A 16881-nucleotide genomic window follows, 5' to 3' on the forward strand; every position below is an offset into this window, starting at 1 on the left:
CACTGACAAATGTTTTATCGGGATATGAGTCTCCATCCTTGACCCACAAGACAGATGATGTAGCAAATCTATTGTAGCAGGCTCTAAGTATAAGCAGCGATGTTCTATAACTTGGAAAATTAAGATTTAGTTATGATAATGCCATGAACATTAATTCAATGCTCCCAGTGCCTTTCGAAGGATTTGTTTGCTTACTTACAAGGCTGGTTGTATGTTTAAAAGTTTAAAAAAATAAAAAAAATGAGGTTAGGGAAAGAAGTCATCACAGAGCTAAATAGGAAAGGCAAATTTTGAATTAAAATTCCAAGCAGAAATACCAGTCTGAGCAAATAGTACTGTTAGCAGTTTGAAATATTAAAGGCATGAAAGATACATATATATTACATTCTTTTAAAAATGTGTAAACAAACATATACCATCTGTGATATGAATAAATGCTTGGAGACTTAGTCTTTGCTAACATTAGCCAAAATCAAAAGTGAATACAACAAGTATCTTTGGGCTTAATTTTAAAAACAATAACAACAACAAAAAATGCTCAACAATGAGCCAGGAACTGCTAATGGGAAATTTGTACTTCCATCTCCTGATAGTAACTACTAACTCTACTCTTCTTGTTTTTAAAGAATCTAGGCAAGTCTCCATAATGACAATTCCTACTGATGTAAAACAACAATAAACTATAGGTAAGCTCAGACGATAAAGAATCCACCTGCAATGTGGGAGGACCTGGGTTTGATTTGTGGGTTGGGAAGATCCCCTGGAGGAGGTCATGGCAACCCACTCCAGTATTCTTGCCTGGAGAATCCCATGGACAGAGGAGCCTGGCGGGCTACGAACATGCCATGGGGTCGCAAAGAGTCAGAGACGACTGAGCAACTAAACAGAGCACAGCACAGACCCGACGAAAGTCCATCTGGTTGTAACCTCCAGTCCTGCCTCTCTTCCAATACATAGGTTCTTTTGTCCTGGACGCTGGATTATTTTTACATGTAATTTGGTGGTACTTTATCTGCTTGCTATCACTCCCAACTTGCTCCTTTGTCCAAGTGATCCTTGGGTATTTTTCCTCCTACAACAGAGGCAGGAAATAGATGGGTTCCAGGATAGGTATTTACAACTGGCCTCATGTTTACATTTCTTGGGGCTAAAAAGATGGGCTTCATTCAGGCTGGACACTTAAACTAGACTCCTATTTGCATTTCCTGAGACAGGAGGTAGGTTAGATATTTACAACCAGCCTCCTTTAGAAACAGACATAACAACAGAAATTGGGTAAATAGCCTGACTTTGTCTCCTTGAGGACACTTTAGACAATAGCCATGGCAGAAACAGAGAAGGGCTAAACCCTGGTAAGGAAAAGATCAAGAGATCGAGGATTATCTATCTTTGGGGCAAGGGAGACACTGAGCATGTTCAAAAAGGCTCCCCAGGGGTCAAAAGGAGGGGGTACCAACCCATAATGTGTGATGCCACAGGAGACCCACTGGCCTCTGGGCTGGAAATCATTTTGGAAAAAATTGTGCACGTGTGTTGGAGAGGGTCCTAAAGAAGGTCAGATGTGGAAAAAGAAACCAGGTAATTGGCCAAAGATAACAGACCCGGAAGAACTGCTCTACATAAATGATTTAACTTCCTCTTTAGGAAGTTAAATGTGCTCCTCCACATTAGGGAGGATCTCTCAGGGTGTGCATCTCTGCCTTACTTCAATTTTAACTAAACCATTTCTCTGCCTGCTCTCTCACTTGTTGTGCTGTGTCTCTAATAATAAACTTTGTACCTGTTTTAACAGTTTTGCCTCCATGAGAAATGCATTTTTCAATTGGGGCAAGAGCCAGGGAAAACTTGCTTCTAGCCAGGAGCACTTGCTGGTCTGATGGTTAGGATTTCGGGTTTTCATCCAGGCTTTTTGTTGTTGTTGTTTAATCATTAAGTTGTATCCAACTCTTTTGTGTGTAGCCCGCCAGGCTCCTCTGTCCATGGGATTTCCCAGGCAAGAATACTGGAGTGGGTTGCCATGACCTCCTCCAGGGGATCTTCCTGACCCAGGAATCAAGCCCGCATCTCCTGCATTGCAGATGGATTATTTACCACTGAGTCACCAGGGAGGCCAGGCTACACACATTCAATTCCTGGGCAGAGAACTAAGATCTCACTTCATGTCACCATTCACTGCTATCTCCGAAATCAGAATTGGTCATTCCTTTACTGATTTACAAGGTCCTCTGATCTCTTCTTTAGTTTCCCCAAAGTGCTCATTAACCTAATATTTCCAGTTTTTTCTACTCTCTAAATTGCATATATCTCATCTGACTAGACCCTGACCCTTTAAAGGAAACTGTACACTGGATTATCTGAGCTTTGAAAAGTTTGCTTTGCTATGCCATACTACACAGTTTTTACTTTCCCAGGAATTTTTCAACAGAGCTCAATTCTGCCATAAAGATTCTGAATAGACCTAAATAAATGTCAAAACCTGAGCCAACACAGAAATCTGTAAATAAGCAGGAATCCACACATAAGTCATTATGTACTATCATAAAAAAATTCAGTTCTCATGGTCTGCTGCTGCTGCTGCTAAGTCGTGTCAGTCATGTCCGACTCTGTGCGACCCCACAGATGGCAGCCACCAGGCTCCCCCATCCCTGGAATTCTCCAGGCAAGAACACTGAAGTGGGCTGCCATTTCCTTCTCCAATGCATGAAAGTGAAAAGTGAAAGTGAAGTCGCTCAGTCGAGTCCGACTCTTAGCAGGGGTCCTTTAATTAGAAACATATGGATCCTCTAGGTGACACACTTCTCAAGGTGAGCCCCCCACAAACTACATTTTTTATGTACTGATATTCCTTACCCAATCCAAAGAAACCACCTTCTCTTTCTTAAATTAAAATAAGACCAAAGGAGGTAATTAAAGTATAACACATTGGAATGACTGTCTCATTTAACACTCTCTCATTACAAGAAGCTCCTTATCATGGGAAAAAATTACAAACAACACACAAAGGCTTAGTTTGAGAAACAACTAAAACTGATGTCTGACAGGCATTATTGAGAAAGAAAAAAATATTTTGTAGTTACTTTGAAATATTTTTTATAAATAAAATTATGAAGATTTCATTTTAACCTTATATAATTTCAGCTCATATTCATGTCTTTCTGGTCTTTATATAGGTAATCTAATAACCATATTTTCAAAAGCACCATCTTTTGCTAAACATTCAAGAAAAGACCATGAATAAGAATCAAAATGTCTAATCAGATTCTGTGTTATGTATATAGAATGTAGTTTCAAATAGTCCATGTGAATAAAAATAAAATTCAAGAATACAAAGGGTGAAGAAATTCAAATTTTAAAAAGAGAGTGACCAACTGACTTCAAATTCCATTTGAGTATATTATCTTCCTAATTCAGCTACAAAACTCAAAGCCAATTCAGCGGCCCCCTCTAGATACATTATTCTTCAGGTATGCACTTTATATATTCATGTCACCGTGGCTCCATTTTGTCTTCTACCCGTATTTATTTTTACCTGTCCTGATTTCATCATGTACCAAAATGATTTTTTACAAGTATTTCCATAAGTTACCATAAAATATTTCTGGAACAAAGTAAGAAAAAAGTACCCAGTTTTATGTTGTCTGGACAGCCAAGGGCAAATAATGAATCCAAAAACAATAAATAACCAGATATCTATTCACAGCATCTTCCCTGCTGCTGCTGCTAAGTCGCTTCAGTCGAAGATATCATCAGATTTGTGAAGCTTACTGGAAACATCCAGAATGAATGAAATGGAACTGAAACTATAAAGACTATCAAATAGCTAAATATATCTTACATAGGTTATACCAGCTTAAAGGACTTAACAGTATCTTTAAGAGGCTTATGATAGATAAAATCTCTTGTCTTTATGAGAGCATATTCTAATGACAAAATAGTCATAAACAAATCAATAAAAAATAAAATAATTACAAATTCTAATAAGTGCTTTTCAGGAGATAAACAGGGCTATACAAGACACAATAAAATTTGGGGGCAGGAAGGAAAGGAAGATGAATCTAGCTATGAGAGTTATGCAAGACCTCCCTTGGGTGACACTTGAGCTGAGAACCGAAAAAAAAAGGAAGAGCCAAGGGAAGAGCTTCTCAAGTACAGAGATCAGTAAGTTTGTTACAAAGACTCACAATCCAAAAGAAAGAGGCAGAAGAAAGCTTGGCATATTCAAGGAACTGAACTGAAATCAGTACAGCTAGAGTGTAATGATCATTAGGAAGACAGAGTATGGCATGAAATGAGCCTAGAAAGGCAAACAAGACACCAGCCATAAAGATTCAGTTCTTTTTCCTCTTTTATTTATATTTATAAATGCAATCAAAAGTCTTTGAGGAGTTTGAGATGGCAAAGTTACATAATCTGATCTAATATTTTAAAATACTCATTTTGGCTGCTGCATGGACAATAAAGTATAAGGGAATAAGAGTACTGGGTTGGCCAAAAAGTTCATTCAGGTTTTTCCATAACATCTTATGCAAAAAACATGAGAGAACTTTTTGGCCAATCCAGTAAGATGAAAAGAAGTAAAGGGTATCTTAGATACGGAAAAAACAGATGATGAATTGGGTGAGGGACATGAAGAAAAGCAAGGAATCAGTAACCCATAGTCTGTTAAAATAAGCAAATAAGCAGTAATTATAATTTACTGATATGAAATTATCAAGATTAAAGAGATCAGTGAGATAGGAAGGGTAGGAAGATAAATTATAGTTGGACATATTATACCCAAGATGTCCAAAGATAACCAAAACAAAGTGTTAAATAATCAGTTGGACACAGGAGTATGTAACTCAGGGTAGAAGATCAGATTGTCAGTATACATTTGGAGATATTAAATGCTCCAGGAATTGATATAATTTTATGAGGGACAGAGTGCATGTAGAGAAGACAGCACAGGCTATGGGGCGCCACTAAAACATTGACAAATAATTATAGAACAAGAAATATCAACAATGGTTACTGAAAACCAGCCAGAGATGCTAATAAGAGTTAAATAGGCAAAAGTGGTATCACAGATGCCAAAAAAGAAAAGTGCTTCAAGAAAGAAGTGACAGACTATGCTAAATACAACTGGGTTAAAAGAAAGAAGTATACTTTTGAGGCAAAATGGAAGTCACCAGTGACTTTGACAAAAAGTTTCAGTGAAAAAGGAAGTTAAAAGGCAGATTAGGGTTGGTAGGTAAATAAGTGGAACATGGTAAGAAAAAGGAGACAGTATATGTCAGCTACTCTTATGAAGAGTCTGATTATAAAAGGAGCAAAGACATGAGTCTAGAGGGGAATGTGGGACAATTAGATTTTTTTAAGACAAATAATAATAGAGCATGTTTGAAGTGGAAAGGAAAAATTCAATAGAAAAGGTAATAATAAAGATGCAGGACAAGGAGCAAACTCCTTGAAAAGATGGAAAGAGATAGAAACTGCACTGGTTAGCTTCTGTTAGGAGCAGATACACTTCTTCCCACAATGTGACCACTTCTGTCATAGACAATGTGAGTATAGATGCTGGAAAGCTGAGAGATTCAAAAGTAGGAAAGTGAATGCTTTTTTCCCCCTACTATGAATGAAAGAAGGTTATCGGCTAGGGAGTAGGATGAGGACAAACTGTAGTGCTGAAAGTCTGACAGTTGCAGACTGTTCTAACGCAGTGCGGAGCGCCCAGTGAAGTCTGTGGTCACATATTTCCTCACGAACATTCAGTGACTCAGTTGCAGACTAAGAGAAGGCAAATAATTTGGTTCAATGAGATGGAGTGCTGCCCAGCAAGTCCCCACATTCCCACTGGGCCTCTCCTTCACCCCAGCAAAAGTGACAGAAGAAAAGGAAGGGACAGAAATGAAAGATACAAACACTTACAATAGGTATTCATAGTAAAAGCAAGAAGGCTACATTTTCATTTTTTCTATTTCTATGCAAGACAGTAACAGAAATCATGGTTCTAAGATAACACTCCCACCAATATAGGCAATTCCTACTACCCAAAAACCCATCTGGACTTAGAACTGAATAAAAGATTGAGAAAAAAAAAAAACACAACATAAAGAGCATTAAGTCCTTATTGTTAAAATGCTAAGGCCTATTCTCAGAACAATCAGAGACATAATCTTTAGATGTTACATCTAACATCAAATCATTTTCCTCAGTAGCAATACTATCTTGGTAACATGGAAATTTCCATTTTCCTTAGTTTAGTCAGCCAAAATTCTTTCCATAATCTACCAGTCAAAAGTCTTTCTTATCTTTCTTTGAAAACTTATAGACAAAGTGCTAAGTAATGTTCGATGTCATAGGATCATCACTAAAATGTTTTTTTCTCTTCAATGATTCAATGACTACAGTATCTAACACTTACATCAAATATTAAAAAGGATTTAATAATCTGAAATGCAGTACTAGAATGTGTTAAGAATCTATGACAAAAAGGAAAAATGAAATTCCCTACGAAATAGTATACTCAGAAATGTGTTAAAGAAACAACTGGAATCAGTTAAGATTCAGTGGAACATGAAAATGAGATAGACAATCTTCTTGCTCAGCTGTAATCAAACTTACAATTGATCAGACTCTTTAAGATTATTCCGAAGAATGTTATCACTTTAAAAACTTATTTTTGCCAATTTTACTTGTTTTCGAAAGCAAAATTTTAGCTGATTTCGTCCCAGCTTCCCAAACCCTCCAAATATGTTATTTTCCCATAACTTGAAATATTGTATATTTCAAGAATATACAGAGAATGTGGAAAACCTAATTGTATAGCTCATCTTTAGCTTATTTTTATAGGTAAATTTTACTCATCTATTATTTAATTGTCATATAACTGACTGGCTTCTATTCCCATAGAAACTGGAAATAAAATACCAAAACTGGGATATACTGATAAAAGTGCTTAATGTAAAACACCTCATATTTGGTGATCTGGTATCAAATTTCAGAGAAGCAAGAATAAACTTAAATAAAAATAAATAAATAAATAAAATTTTAAAAATAAATAAAAATAAAATCTGGCAGTTAGGAAAGCTGTTAGGAATTCTTCTTATAGGTTTTAGCTTAGGCCTCCCAGCTGTATCTTTAGTTGCTAATATTTTTATTATATATGAGTAAAATACTTCCTTAAAAATCCCAAAGAAAAATATGAATAAACATCTTACTGGTTATTATAATTACATGTATACAGTTAAAATGCCAAGTAAACTACAGACATATATGCTAGATTACTGATGTAAACAGTAGTACATTCATGGAAGAGGGGTGTGTGAACATGAGGTATACTGAAAAGAAAATACAATTTTAGTAGAATTTAGAAGTTGATTTTTTTTTTTCATTAACATCAAATACCAAGAAGACAAAGATCTGTTAAAATTTTTTTCATGTAAATAAAGGAGAAATAATTCTTTTGGTAAATTGCATATATAGATGACAAAAGACCATATAAAATTCACCATAAAGAATGTATTGAAAGTATTTAATGATTTGAAGAAAAATCATAAAAAAATAAATAAATACAAAGCAACTAATAATAACCAGGGCTATATCTTCACTAAAGCCAATAATCATTAAGTCAATACATTAAACTGTGTCTAAACACTATTCTGATACTTACATTTTATAAAGAAATGTCTTGGGTAAACTGCAGTTTCCTGCTATGTGATAAAATTCATGCAAGTAAGGCACACTTGAATTCTGTTATTAAGTTACATATTCATATATTACATGTCATTTTGATCATTTTTTCCAGCAAGAATACGTTGACATAATTCAGTTTCTTTCAAAATAACCCATTAAAAAGTTTTCATTATCAAAAATCATCAGAAGAATCACAGCCTATTTAAAGAATAACATCCTCACCAGACTGATGATGTGTACGGTGTCCAGATGCCTCAACAGGCTGCCTTTGTTCACTGTCTGGAGAAGACAGCAAAGAAGTAGAATGAGGGCTTTCTGTAGAAGATGATGCCAAATGACCCTGAGTTGACACAGTAGAGGATGTAGAAGGCTGAAGAAACTGTTCATCTGGAGTATCTACTTCCATTGCAGTTTCACCCACTTCCAAATCAGTACTTGATGGGACCGTAGGAAGAGTTGAAACATCTGACTGATTCGTCCCACCTTCAAAAAACACATTGTAATACAAATTGAAATACTAAATGCTTTCCAAAACTAACTCCTCTAAAGAGAGATGTTCAAGAAATATATGTGCACACACATACATAGAGAAATAGATAATTTCAGGATATCAAAAGCACCCACTGGTGGTTTGGTACCTTAATCAAACATGCTAATTAATAGGGGTAAAAAACCTACCTATGGCACATTCCTGTTACAATAATCAACCTTCCAAGCAAAATGCTCAATATCGCAGCTTGACTTAGACAATGTTAAATAACAGCTTGCAAGATGCCTATAAATAATGTCTTGTTCCTTAAGTTTGAAGATGATAATTCTGATTTAATAGATGGACAGGAAAACCCGGCCTGTGGCAGTCCACAGGGTCACAAAGAGTTGGACACGACTTGGTGACTGAACAACAACAATGAAAGGATAAGGGACTTATATCAATATATTTCCACTCTGTAACATAATAATATCCTTAGGAAAATATTTAATGAAAAATTTTATTAACAAGAGTAAAGCTAAATTAGGTCAGAATGGGATTAAGTTCCCAATTCCCATTTCACTGGCAGCAGCGCTTTAGCCACTGAACAACATGATGCAATCATGATTTTAAAAGGCTTGAGTTTCTGCAATGTGTTGTGGCAGGCCTTGTGCTATCTGCAACAGAATAATTAAGAACACTCAATAAATGTTAAAAACTTCCCTGATTTTGCTTCAAATCTATATTATTAAAAGAAAGATACAGAATGAATTAATCAAGTTCATGTCTTAAAAGATGCTAATACAGAATATAAATTTTCCTTTAATTATTTGGTTTAAATATATCTTAGTTTAAATTTAAGCACAAATGTGATAACCCTTAAGCAAATCCATAGTCTAAGAAATTTTTTTAAGTTTATATATGCAGAATTTAACAAGAACCATTTTTAAATGAAATTCAATAGAAATTTTCATTTTGGGACTTAAAACATGTAGGAATTAACTTTCATATTCCTGACTTTTGAGAGATAGGTAAGTTGTCAAAGATCATAAAGCTGGAAAGTAGTAAACCAAAATATGAAAATAGGTCAGCTAATGCCAGAAATAGCAATTAATAACCACTGTATATAAATAACCAAAAGAAGAAACTATTCAATTACATAAAACTTACTTATCCACAGAGTTTAACCTACATCCACTTTCAGAATACATACAAATGGACTTACAAGGCAGAATATCAGATTCTCTTACTTTACTTGAGAAAAGCAAACAATGAGGGCTATGTCAAGAGGAACCTAAAGGAACAATTATACCCAACACCCTTTGTCCTCTACTGTTCCACACAATACAATAAGAACTTTATGATCACTAAGGATATAAAATATGGTATACATTAGATAATACAAATAAAATTGACTTCAAAAAATAGTTTTTGCAAGCTTTCTGGTAGCTTTAATTAATAATGAAAATTACCTCTGGGTCGAGATCTTCCTCGTCCTCTATTGCTTTGTGCAACTTCGCTTGCTTCTTCAAACCACCTTGATAACATGTCAGACATTCTCTGCATCAATGACACATTGGGACTTTGCTCTCCTATGATAACAAAACAGGTCTTATCAGTGAACTTAGTTCTTTCATTAATGTAAAAACCTATATTTGAAGGCCTTTAAAGTGAAAGCAATTTTTAAAAAGCAAAATGCTTAAATAAATTATATGAATGCATATGTAAAGCTACTAGGGCTGCCATCACATTTTATAGTAAATGTATATATGAATCACTCTCATCTGCATTTTGAGTTCCTCCTACATCTTTGTCAATCCTTAGTTACTTCCACAGTCCTACCCTTACCCCAACCCACATCTTTAGGCCTAAGAGTACACAGATAGGACGAGCTCATGAATTTTAAGTTGAACAGATTAAAAACAAAGTATGACCTCTCTCTTAAATTTCCCTAAACTGAAGGTTTGCCCTCTCACTTAAATTCCCTTAAACTGAATTTATTTATTCATCATCATTAATGTATTCATCATCATTTACTGCAAATTACATATAGTTGAAATTAACTGAAACCAGAAAATATTTTATCTTTTTCCTCCCCTCTTTTCTTCCTTCAAATATTTGAGTAGTCCCAAGGGCATTTTCAAATTTACTATCCCATCAAATTGAAACTGTGATAATTCTATTCTACAATCATATAATTTAAAATAAAAACTGTTTTTGTATTTTCTATGAAAATAGAATTTATTCTATGCTTTATTACCTTTATATAATGTAGCTCTATATTTTAAAATATGATGTCAAATAATACAAACACTAATATATTAGAAAATATGCTTTTGATCTTAAAAGATTTCAGAAATTAGAATAAGACTTTGGCTATAGACCCATTTATTATATAAAATCACAAACATTACTTTTATTTTAAATGTGCCATCTTAACACTCCCAAAGAGTAGTTTCTTATGTCTATTAAAGGCATCTGATAGGAGGGGGAAAAAAAATTTTTTATGTGCTCTTATAAAACTCTCAGATTGGAAACTGGGAGTTTTCAATTCTCTCTATAGCAAATACAAAGGCAAAAATTATAAAGTTTGATAATACCCAATCTTGCTGTGGCAAAAAATGTATTCTTAGACTTTCAGTGGGAATGCAAAATAGTATATACTTTTCAGAGGGTAATTTGATAACTATCAATATTAAAATCCACTTATCCAGTGACCCACACATTCCACTTTTAGGATTTCATCCTAAGACACACTTGCACAAGTTCATGTACAAAGATATATGTACAAAGATGTTTGTTACAATATCACTTATAAAGCGAAAAAATGCAAACAAGCTAAAATATTAATTTTTAAAAAGCTGACCAAAGGATAGTTACCATCTCGTTCTCGTTCACTCTCAGGCCTTGCTCGGGGTCCAGTATCTGACCAATCACCACGAAGTCTCAAACGTTTAACTGGAGGTTGTCGTAACTAAAAGATGAGAAGAAAACTCGTTTGCTGAATTCATAAAGCACGCTGTAAGTCTAATAGATTCTTTCCTTTTTTTTTTTTTTTACTTTATTTATTGAGATGCTAAATCAAAATACGGGGCTTCCCTGGTGGCTCGGTGGTAAATAATCCACCTGCCAACGCATGAGACATGGTTCAATCCCTGGATTGAGAAGATCCATGGAGAAAGAAATGGCAACCCGCTTCAGTATTTTTGTCTCAGAAATCCCATGGACAGAGGAGCCTGGCAGGGTATAGTCCAAGGGGTTAAAAAAGAGTTGGACATGACTTAGCGACTAAACAACAAAAAAAAAATCAAAGTATGAAAGACAGCCATAAATATCCATTGATGTTGACAGCCTATACTTGGTATCTTCAACCTAAAGACTGAATGTAACTTTAAAATCATGTAAATGTGATATCAAATCCCATCATCTTTCAACTGACAAGAGAAAAGTTATCTAACTACATTAAGCCTAAGTTTTCTATTATGATGATAAATACAGTGTAGGTAAAATAGCTACACACCTAGTTGGCAATAGGAGTAACCATTATTTTATTATTATTACTGACAATGCACTCTCTGGTTCTCCCCCCAGCATCTATTCCAACCTGCATTACTCACCTCAGTGTCTTTACTCTACCTTGTTGCTCTCATTCTCAGCTACTAACTTTTCCTACTACTTCAGAAAAAAATAAAGTCAGTTCTACAGAAATGATATCAATTTCCTCAATTTCATTCCATAAACTTATCTATATCTACTTCTTAATTTCTTCCAATCTTTCTCAGGAGATGGATCATTTGTTTTAAGCCTTATCTCTGTTTGTGCTTTTTACTTCATTCCTTGAATAATTATTCTATTTCTATACCTACATTCCTCTCTTCTTTCTTGATTCTTCCTCACAATGTACTAAAGGTTCCTATCATTTCTAATAGGTAAAACACTGCCATTTCATATTTCTATTCAGCATCTATTCTTTTCTCATGCTTTCTGAAGCTTTACTGTCAAGCTTCTTTTAAAAAGTCTGTATTCATTCTATTTTTATCTACCACTCTTCACTCAATTCACTGAAGTCAACTCATTTTTCCACTGAATTCTCACCCATATCACCAGTGAATGATCAATTGCTAAGTTCAATGATCAATGATAAAATGATCAAAAATCAATTTCCAATTTGAATGGCACCTTTTAGAGATTCTTCTATTTGATATTGATGGTATCTGACACTCTTACTCACTCCCTTTAACTTTCACATTTTTAACATCTTTTTATTGATGTATAATTTACATACCATAATATTTACCCTTTTTAAAATATTTATCCTTTTAAAGCAGACAAATCAGTGGTATATATTCACAACAGCTATACAGATACTTGTATCTCACTAATCCAGATCATTTTCATCACTCCCCACTTGCCCCTCAACTCACCTCCTGACAATCACTCATCTACTGTCTCTATGGATATGCTTATTTTGGACACATCATGTAAGTGTAATAACATAATATGTGGTCATCGTGTATTACTTCTTTCACTTAGCACAGTATTTTTCAAGGTGCATCCACACTGCAGCATGTATCAGTATTTCATTGCTATTTTTATGGCTCAATAATATTCTACTTTTTAAATATACCACATTTTGTTTATTCATTCATCAGCTAATGCAAACTGAGCTCCTTCCATGAACATACATGCAAGTTTTTATGGGGACATGTTTTCGATTTTCTTGGGTATATAATCTAGCATGGAATTGCCAAATCATATGATAGCTTTCATGTTTAAATTTTGAGGAACTGCCAAGCTGTTTTCCAAGGCACCTGTGCTATTTCATATTCCTACCAGTAATGTATGAGGGCTCTGATTTCTCCACATTTTCATGAACACTTACACTTGTCACTGGCTTTTTTAGTCAATCTAGTAAGTATGAAGTGGTACCCCACTGTGGCTTTGATCAGTGATGTTAAACATTTCCATATGTGCTTAATGGCCATTTGTATATCTTTTTTGGAGAAACGTCTATTCAAATCCTTTATCAATTTTTTAATTAAGATATTTATCCTTTTATTGTTGAGTAGCAAGTGTTCTTTATATAACATATTCTGGATACTAGATTCTAAATCATAAACCAGATGTAGGATTTGCAAATATTTTCTCCAATGTTGTGGGTCACTCCCTTATATTTTAACATAACATTCACTTTTTCCTCTGCACAATTTAGCACGTTTTGATAGAAATTTAGTGATAGCTTAGTGGTAAATTTTCTACTTTCTCCTGGAAACGATACTGAGCAACAAGGAGAACGGGGGTGGGGTGGGGTAGGGGGGAAATGGGGGACTTTCCATCCTCAGCAAAGGAAACAGAAACCCCTCTAAAATATTCCATATTATATATAAGTATGGTTAAAAGCAACTGAGAATAACAAAACCTGCAGAGGAAGTCACAAGTGTGAAAAAGAATAATTAGAAGATGCCTAGTGTGGTAGTTGTTTAAATGTCAGACAAATAATCATTTCCAGAGACAGCCTCACACTGTATAAAAACTGTACTTAGAATAACAAACTAGAGCTCTGTTCCATGGTTACAAGAGAGAAATTTCTATATTATACAAGCAAAGAACTGATGTTATAGTCTCAGCAAGTATATCTGGAACAAGATCTTCAAGTTAAAAACAGTCTCAAGTTTGATTTTTAGAGATATGTGAAATAATCTAGAGTCCTGAAAATGGTACAGTCAGTCATTCCATAAAAAACCCTGAAAATGATATTCAGTCATTCCATAAGAAATTTTTCAGCACCTTTTATGTGTCAGCCACTACACTTCGTATCAGGGCAAGATCAACAGACAAAACATACAAAAATTCTCAATGTAACAGAGTTTACAAAATACATGAAATTAAACAAGTAAAATATACAGAGAAAGTCGTGTTATAGAATAAAATTAGGTAGAAAAGGGAGATAGGTAGTACCAGAGAATTAAGGGATACAATTCTGAATAATGTGGTATGCTAGGGTCTAATGGAGAAAAAAACAAGTGCAAAGCACTGTAAGAGGTAAAGGAAGAAGAAATCCAGATAATCTGGAGGAGGTCATTTCAGGCAAAGTAAATGCCAAAACTGTAAGGCAGAAGCATACTTAGCCTGCCTGAGTAAATAAGTAACTGGATGTGGCTAGAGCGGAGCAAACAAAGCAGAGAGCCGTAGAAGTGACAAGAACCAGGTAACACAAGATCTTGAAGCCACTGTACGGACCTCAGTTTTGAGTGAGGTGGTGAGCCATTTTGGAGTGTGAATCAGAACAGTGGCATGATTTGACTTATGTTTTAAAAGATTACTTTGGCTACTGTGTAGCTAAAGGATTGGAGAGGGTGGTATGAAAGCAGCAACCTAGTAAGAAAGCTATCATAATAATCCAGGAGAGGTGCTGATGCCTTGGATCAGTGTTAGTGGTAGAATGGGAAGTAATACTAACACATTTCAGTTACAGGTTCCCCCTGCTATCTGAAAGCAGAATGCTCCTATGAAATCCTTCATAAGTCAAAGTGGAGTAACACAAAGAAGCAATTACGTTAAGACACATCTTGCTAACTGATGCACAAAACAAATCAAGATAAGGCACAGATGTTTACAGACACAACTCAATACTCAGAGCTTGATGCTGAGATATAAACACAATTCAAAGCCAGGGCAGCTTGACACTGAAATGCCAAGTGTAGTCCCTGGGAAGGAGTGTGGTGGCACCAAGTGCTGCTCAGGGTGCACACTGCAAACAACCACAAGGTGCTGTTTCCACTTTTCACCTTTCTTTTCTGTAGAAGTGAAAATCCTCTTTGGATGTTTTAGTCAGTGAAATCAAGTACTGATGCAGGTCTTCAGTAAAAGCAAAGTGATATAGAGGCAAACTTTCAAAAAGCCTGGGATACCTGTAAAACTTTTAGGAATAAATCATGAGGACCAGGGGAAAATGAGAGATGGGATTCAACAAAGCAGTCCAATAATGTGCTAAGTAGGTGGGGAAAAAAATGTCAAAAAGATATGAGAGAAAAAAAGAAAAGACAATAAAAAGAAAAAAAGGAATACCAAAATAAAAGAAAATGAGAAGTGGAAAAAAATCTGAATAAGACAAAAGAATATGGTAAATAAAGAAGGGGAACATGAACTCCCTGGTGGTCCAGTGCCTTGGACGCCATGCTTTCACTGTGAGAGCCAGGATTCACTCCCTGGTGGGGAACTGAGACCCCACATGCTGTGCAACATGGCCAAAAAAAAGGGAGCAGGAGCAAAAGGGAAATTATTAGAGGATATAGGAAATAATCTTGGAGAAGGAAAAGGCTACCCACTATAGTATTCTGGCCTGGAGAATTCCATGGACTGTATTCCATGGGGTTACAAAGAGTTGGACATGACATGACTGAGCAACTTTCACTCACTCAAAGGAAATAATATAGAAAAGAGACCCCTACGAATTACATAAAAATATGAAACACAAGAAAAAATCATATATTAAACTTGTATTCATACTTTAAAAACCTGCTCAACACTTCTCTTATTCTACCAATTAAAAACAATTATTTTCTTTGGTCTACTTATATGGAACAATTCTAACATATAATTATGTTATTTTAACTTTCACACATTTATTTATAAATCTTACTCTTTTATCTATTTATTTGCAAACTCATGAATGACCAGGTCATATCTTTGTCACAGTCAGCCTTGATTTTCTCAAGTTTAGTACATAGTACTGCTGCTGCTGCTGCTAAGTCGCTTCAATCGTGTCCGACTCTGTGCGACCCCAGAGATGGCAGCCCACCAGGCTCTGCTGTCCCTGGGATTCTCCAGGCAAGAACACTGGAGTGGGTTGCCATTTCCTTCTCCAGTAGATAGTACAGTAGATACCAAATAACTATTTGGTGAGCTGAAAAGAGCTTGTCTGAACATTACTACAAAGAATTTAACATAAAACACTGAAAGAAAAGATAGTTATATTAAGAGGAAGACAGTTTATTAATTTCTTTTCCTAGACAGACCTGTAAATTGTTTCATTTATTACAATAAGCATAATTTTTATACCTTTAATCCATTTTCAGAATTATTTTTCTTAATTCAGTTAATTCAACAAAGAACACTGAGAAAAACATGTTAAAAAAAACAACTGCTCATGACTCAGCCTCATTCACTCTGATTATATAAACATCCTTTGGCTAAGTTTTCTATGGCATAAAAGCTAGTTGGCTGGCTTAAAATGTTTCTGCATTTCCCACTCTTTCATTATGTAACAATGTTCACAAAGTTTGACTGTAACATTACTAAAGCTCATTCTTTCAAGAGGAAATTACATAGGAACAACAGAACAGACTTTACATTTTCAATCAGACCTCTAATCTCAAAACTAGCTTTCATTAGCAACATACTCTCTTCACAAATTTCTTAATTCAGTTAAATATAGTGCCACATGTAATCTTGATTTTTTTTTTTATTTTATAACCCTATCAACCTGCAAATATAAGAACTGGATTTAATTTTGCATCTCACAGGAATTACAAAATCATTGTTGTTCTTTAGTACCTTTAAAATGTATTTATTAGTAAGAGGTGAACCAATACTTAACAGTCACTGATAATTAATAAAAAGCAACGGTTTACTTCAAAAGACATTAACAATCCAAAGAATAGAATGGTTAAACACAGGACATGTTAAAAAAAAAAAAAAAAAAAAAAAAAAACCAAAGTGAAAAACACAAGGCGAAA

General features: G+C 34.9%; 1 protein-coding gene across 10 annotated transcripts in view; it reads right to left on the bottom strand.

Moving 5' to 3' along the window:
- The window catches only part of DCAF6 (DDB1 and CUL4 associated factor 6), a 183810-nt gene that overhangs the window by 79220 nt on the left and 87709 nt on the right, over positions 1-16881 (bottom strand). For all 10 annotated transcript variants that reach the window (XM_055587162.1, XM_055587165.1, XM_055587158.1 and 7 more), the window contains exons 8-10: positions 11024-11117; positions 9616-9735; positions 7897-8157 (exon numbers count right to left, since the gene is read on the bottom strand). In XM_055587162.1, the coding sequence (XP_055443137.1) occupies positions 7897-8157; positions 9616-9735; positions 11024-11117 (475 nt within the window). The remainder of the gene's footprint in view (positions 1-7896; positions 8158-9615; positions 9736-11023; positions 11118-16881) is intronic.

This window comes from Bubalus kerabau, chromosome 6, assembly GCF_029407905.1.
Source record: "Bubalus kerabau isolate K-KA32 ecotype Philippines breed swamp buffalo chromosome 6, PCC_UOA_SB_1v2, whole genome shotgun sequence".
NCBI classification, from domain to species: domain Eukaryota; kingdom Metazoa; phylum Chordata; class Mammalia; order Artiodactyla; family Bovidae; genus Bubalus; species Bubalus kerabau.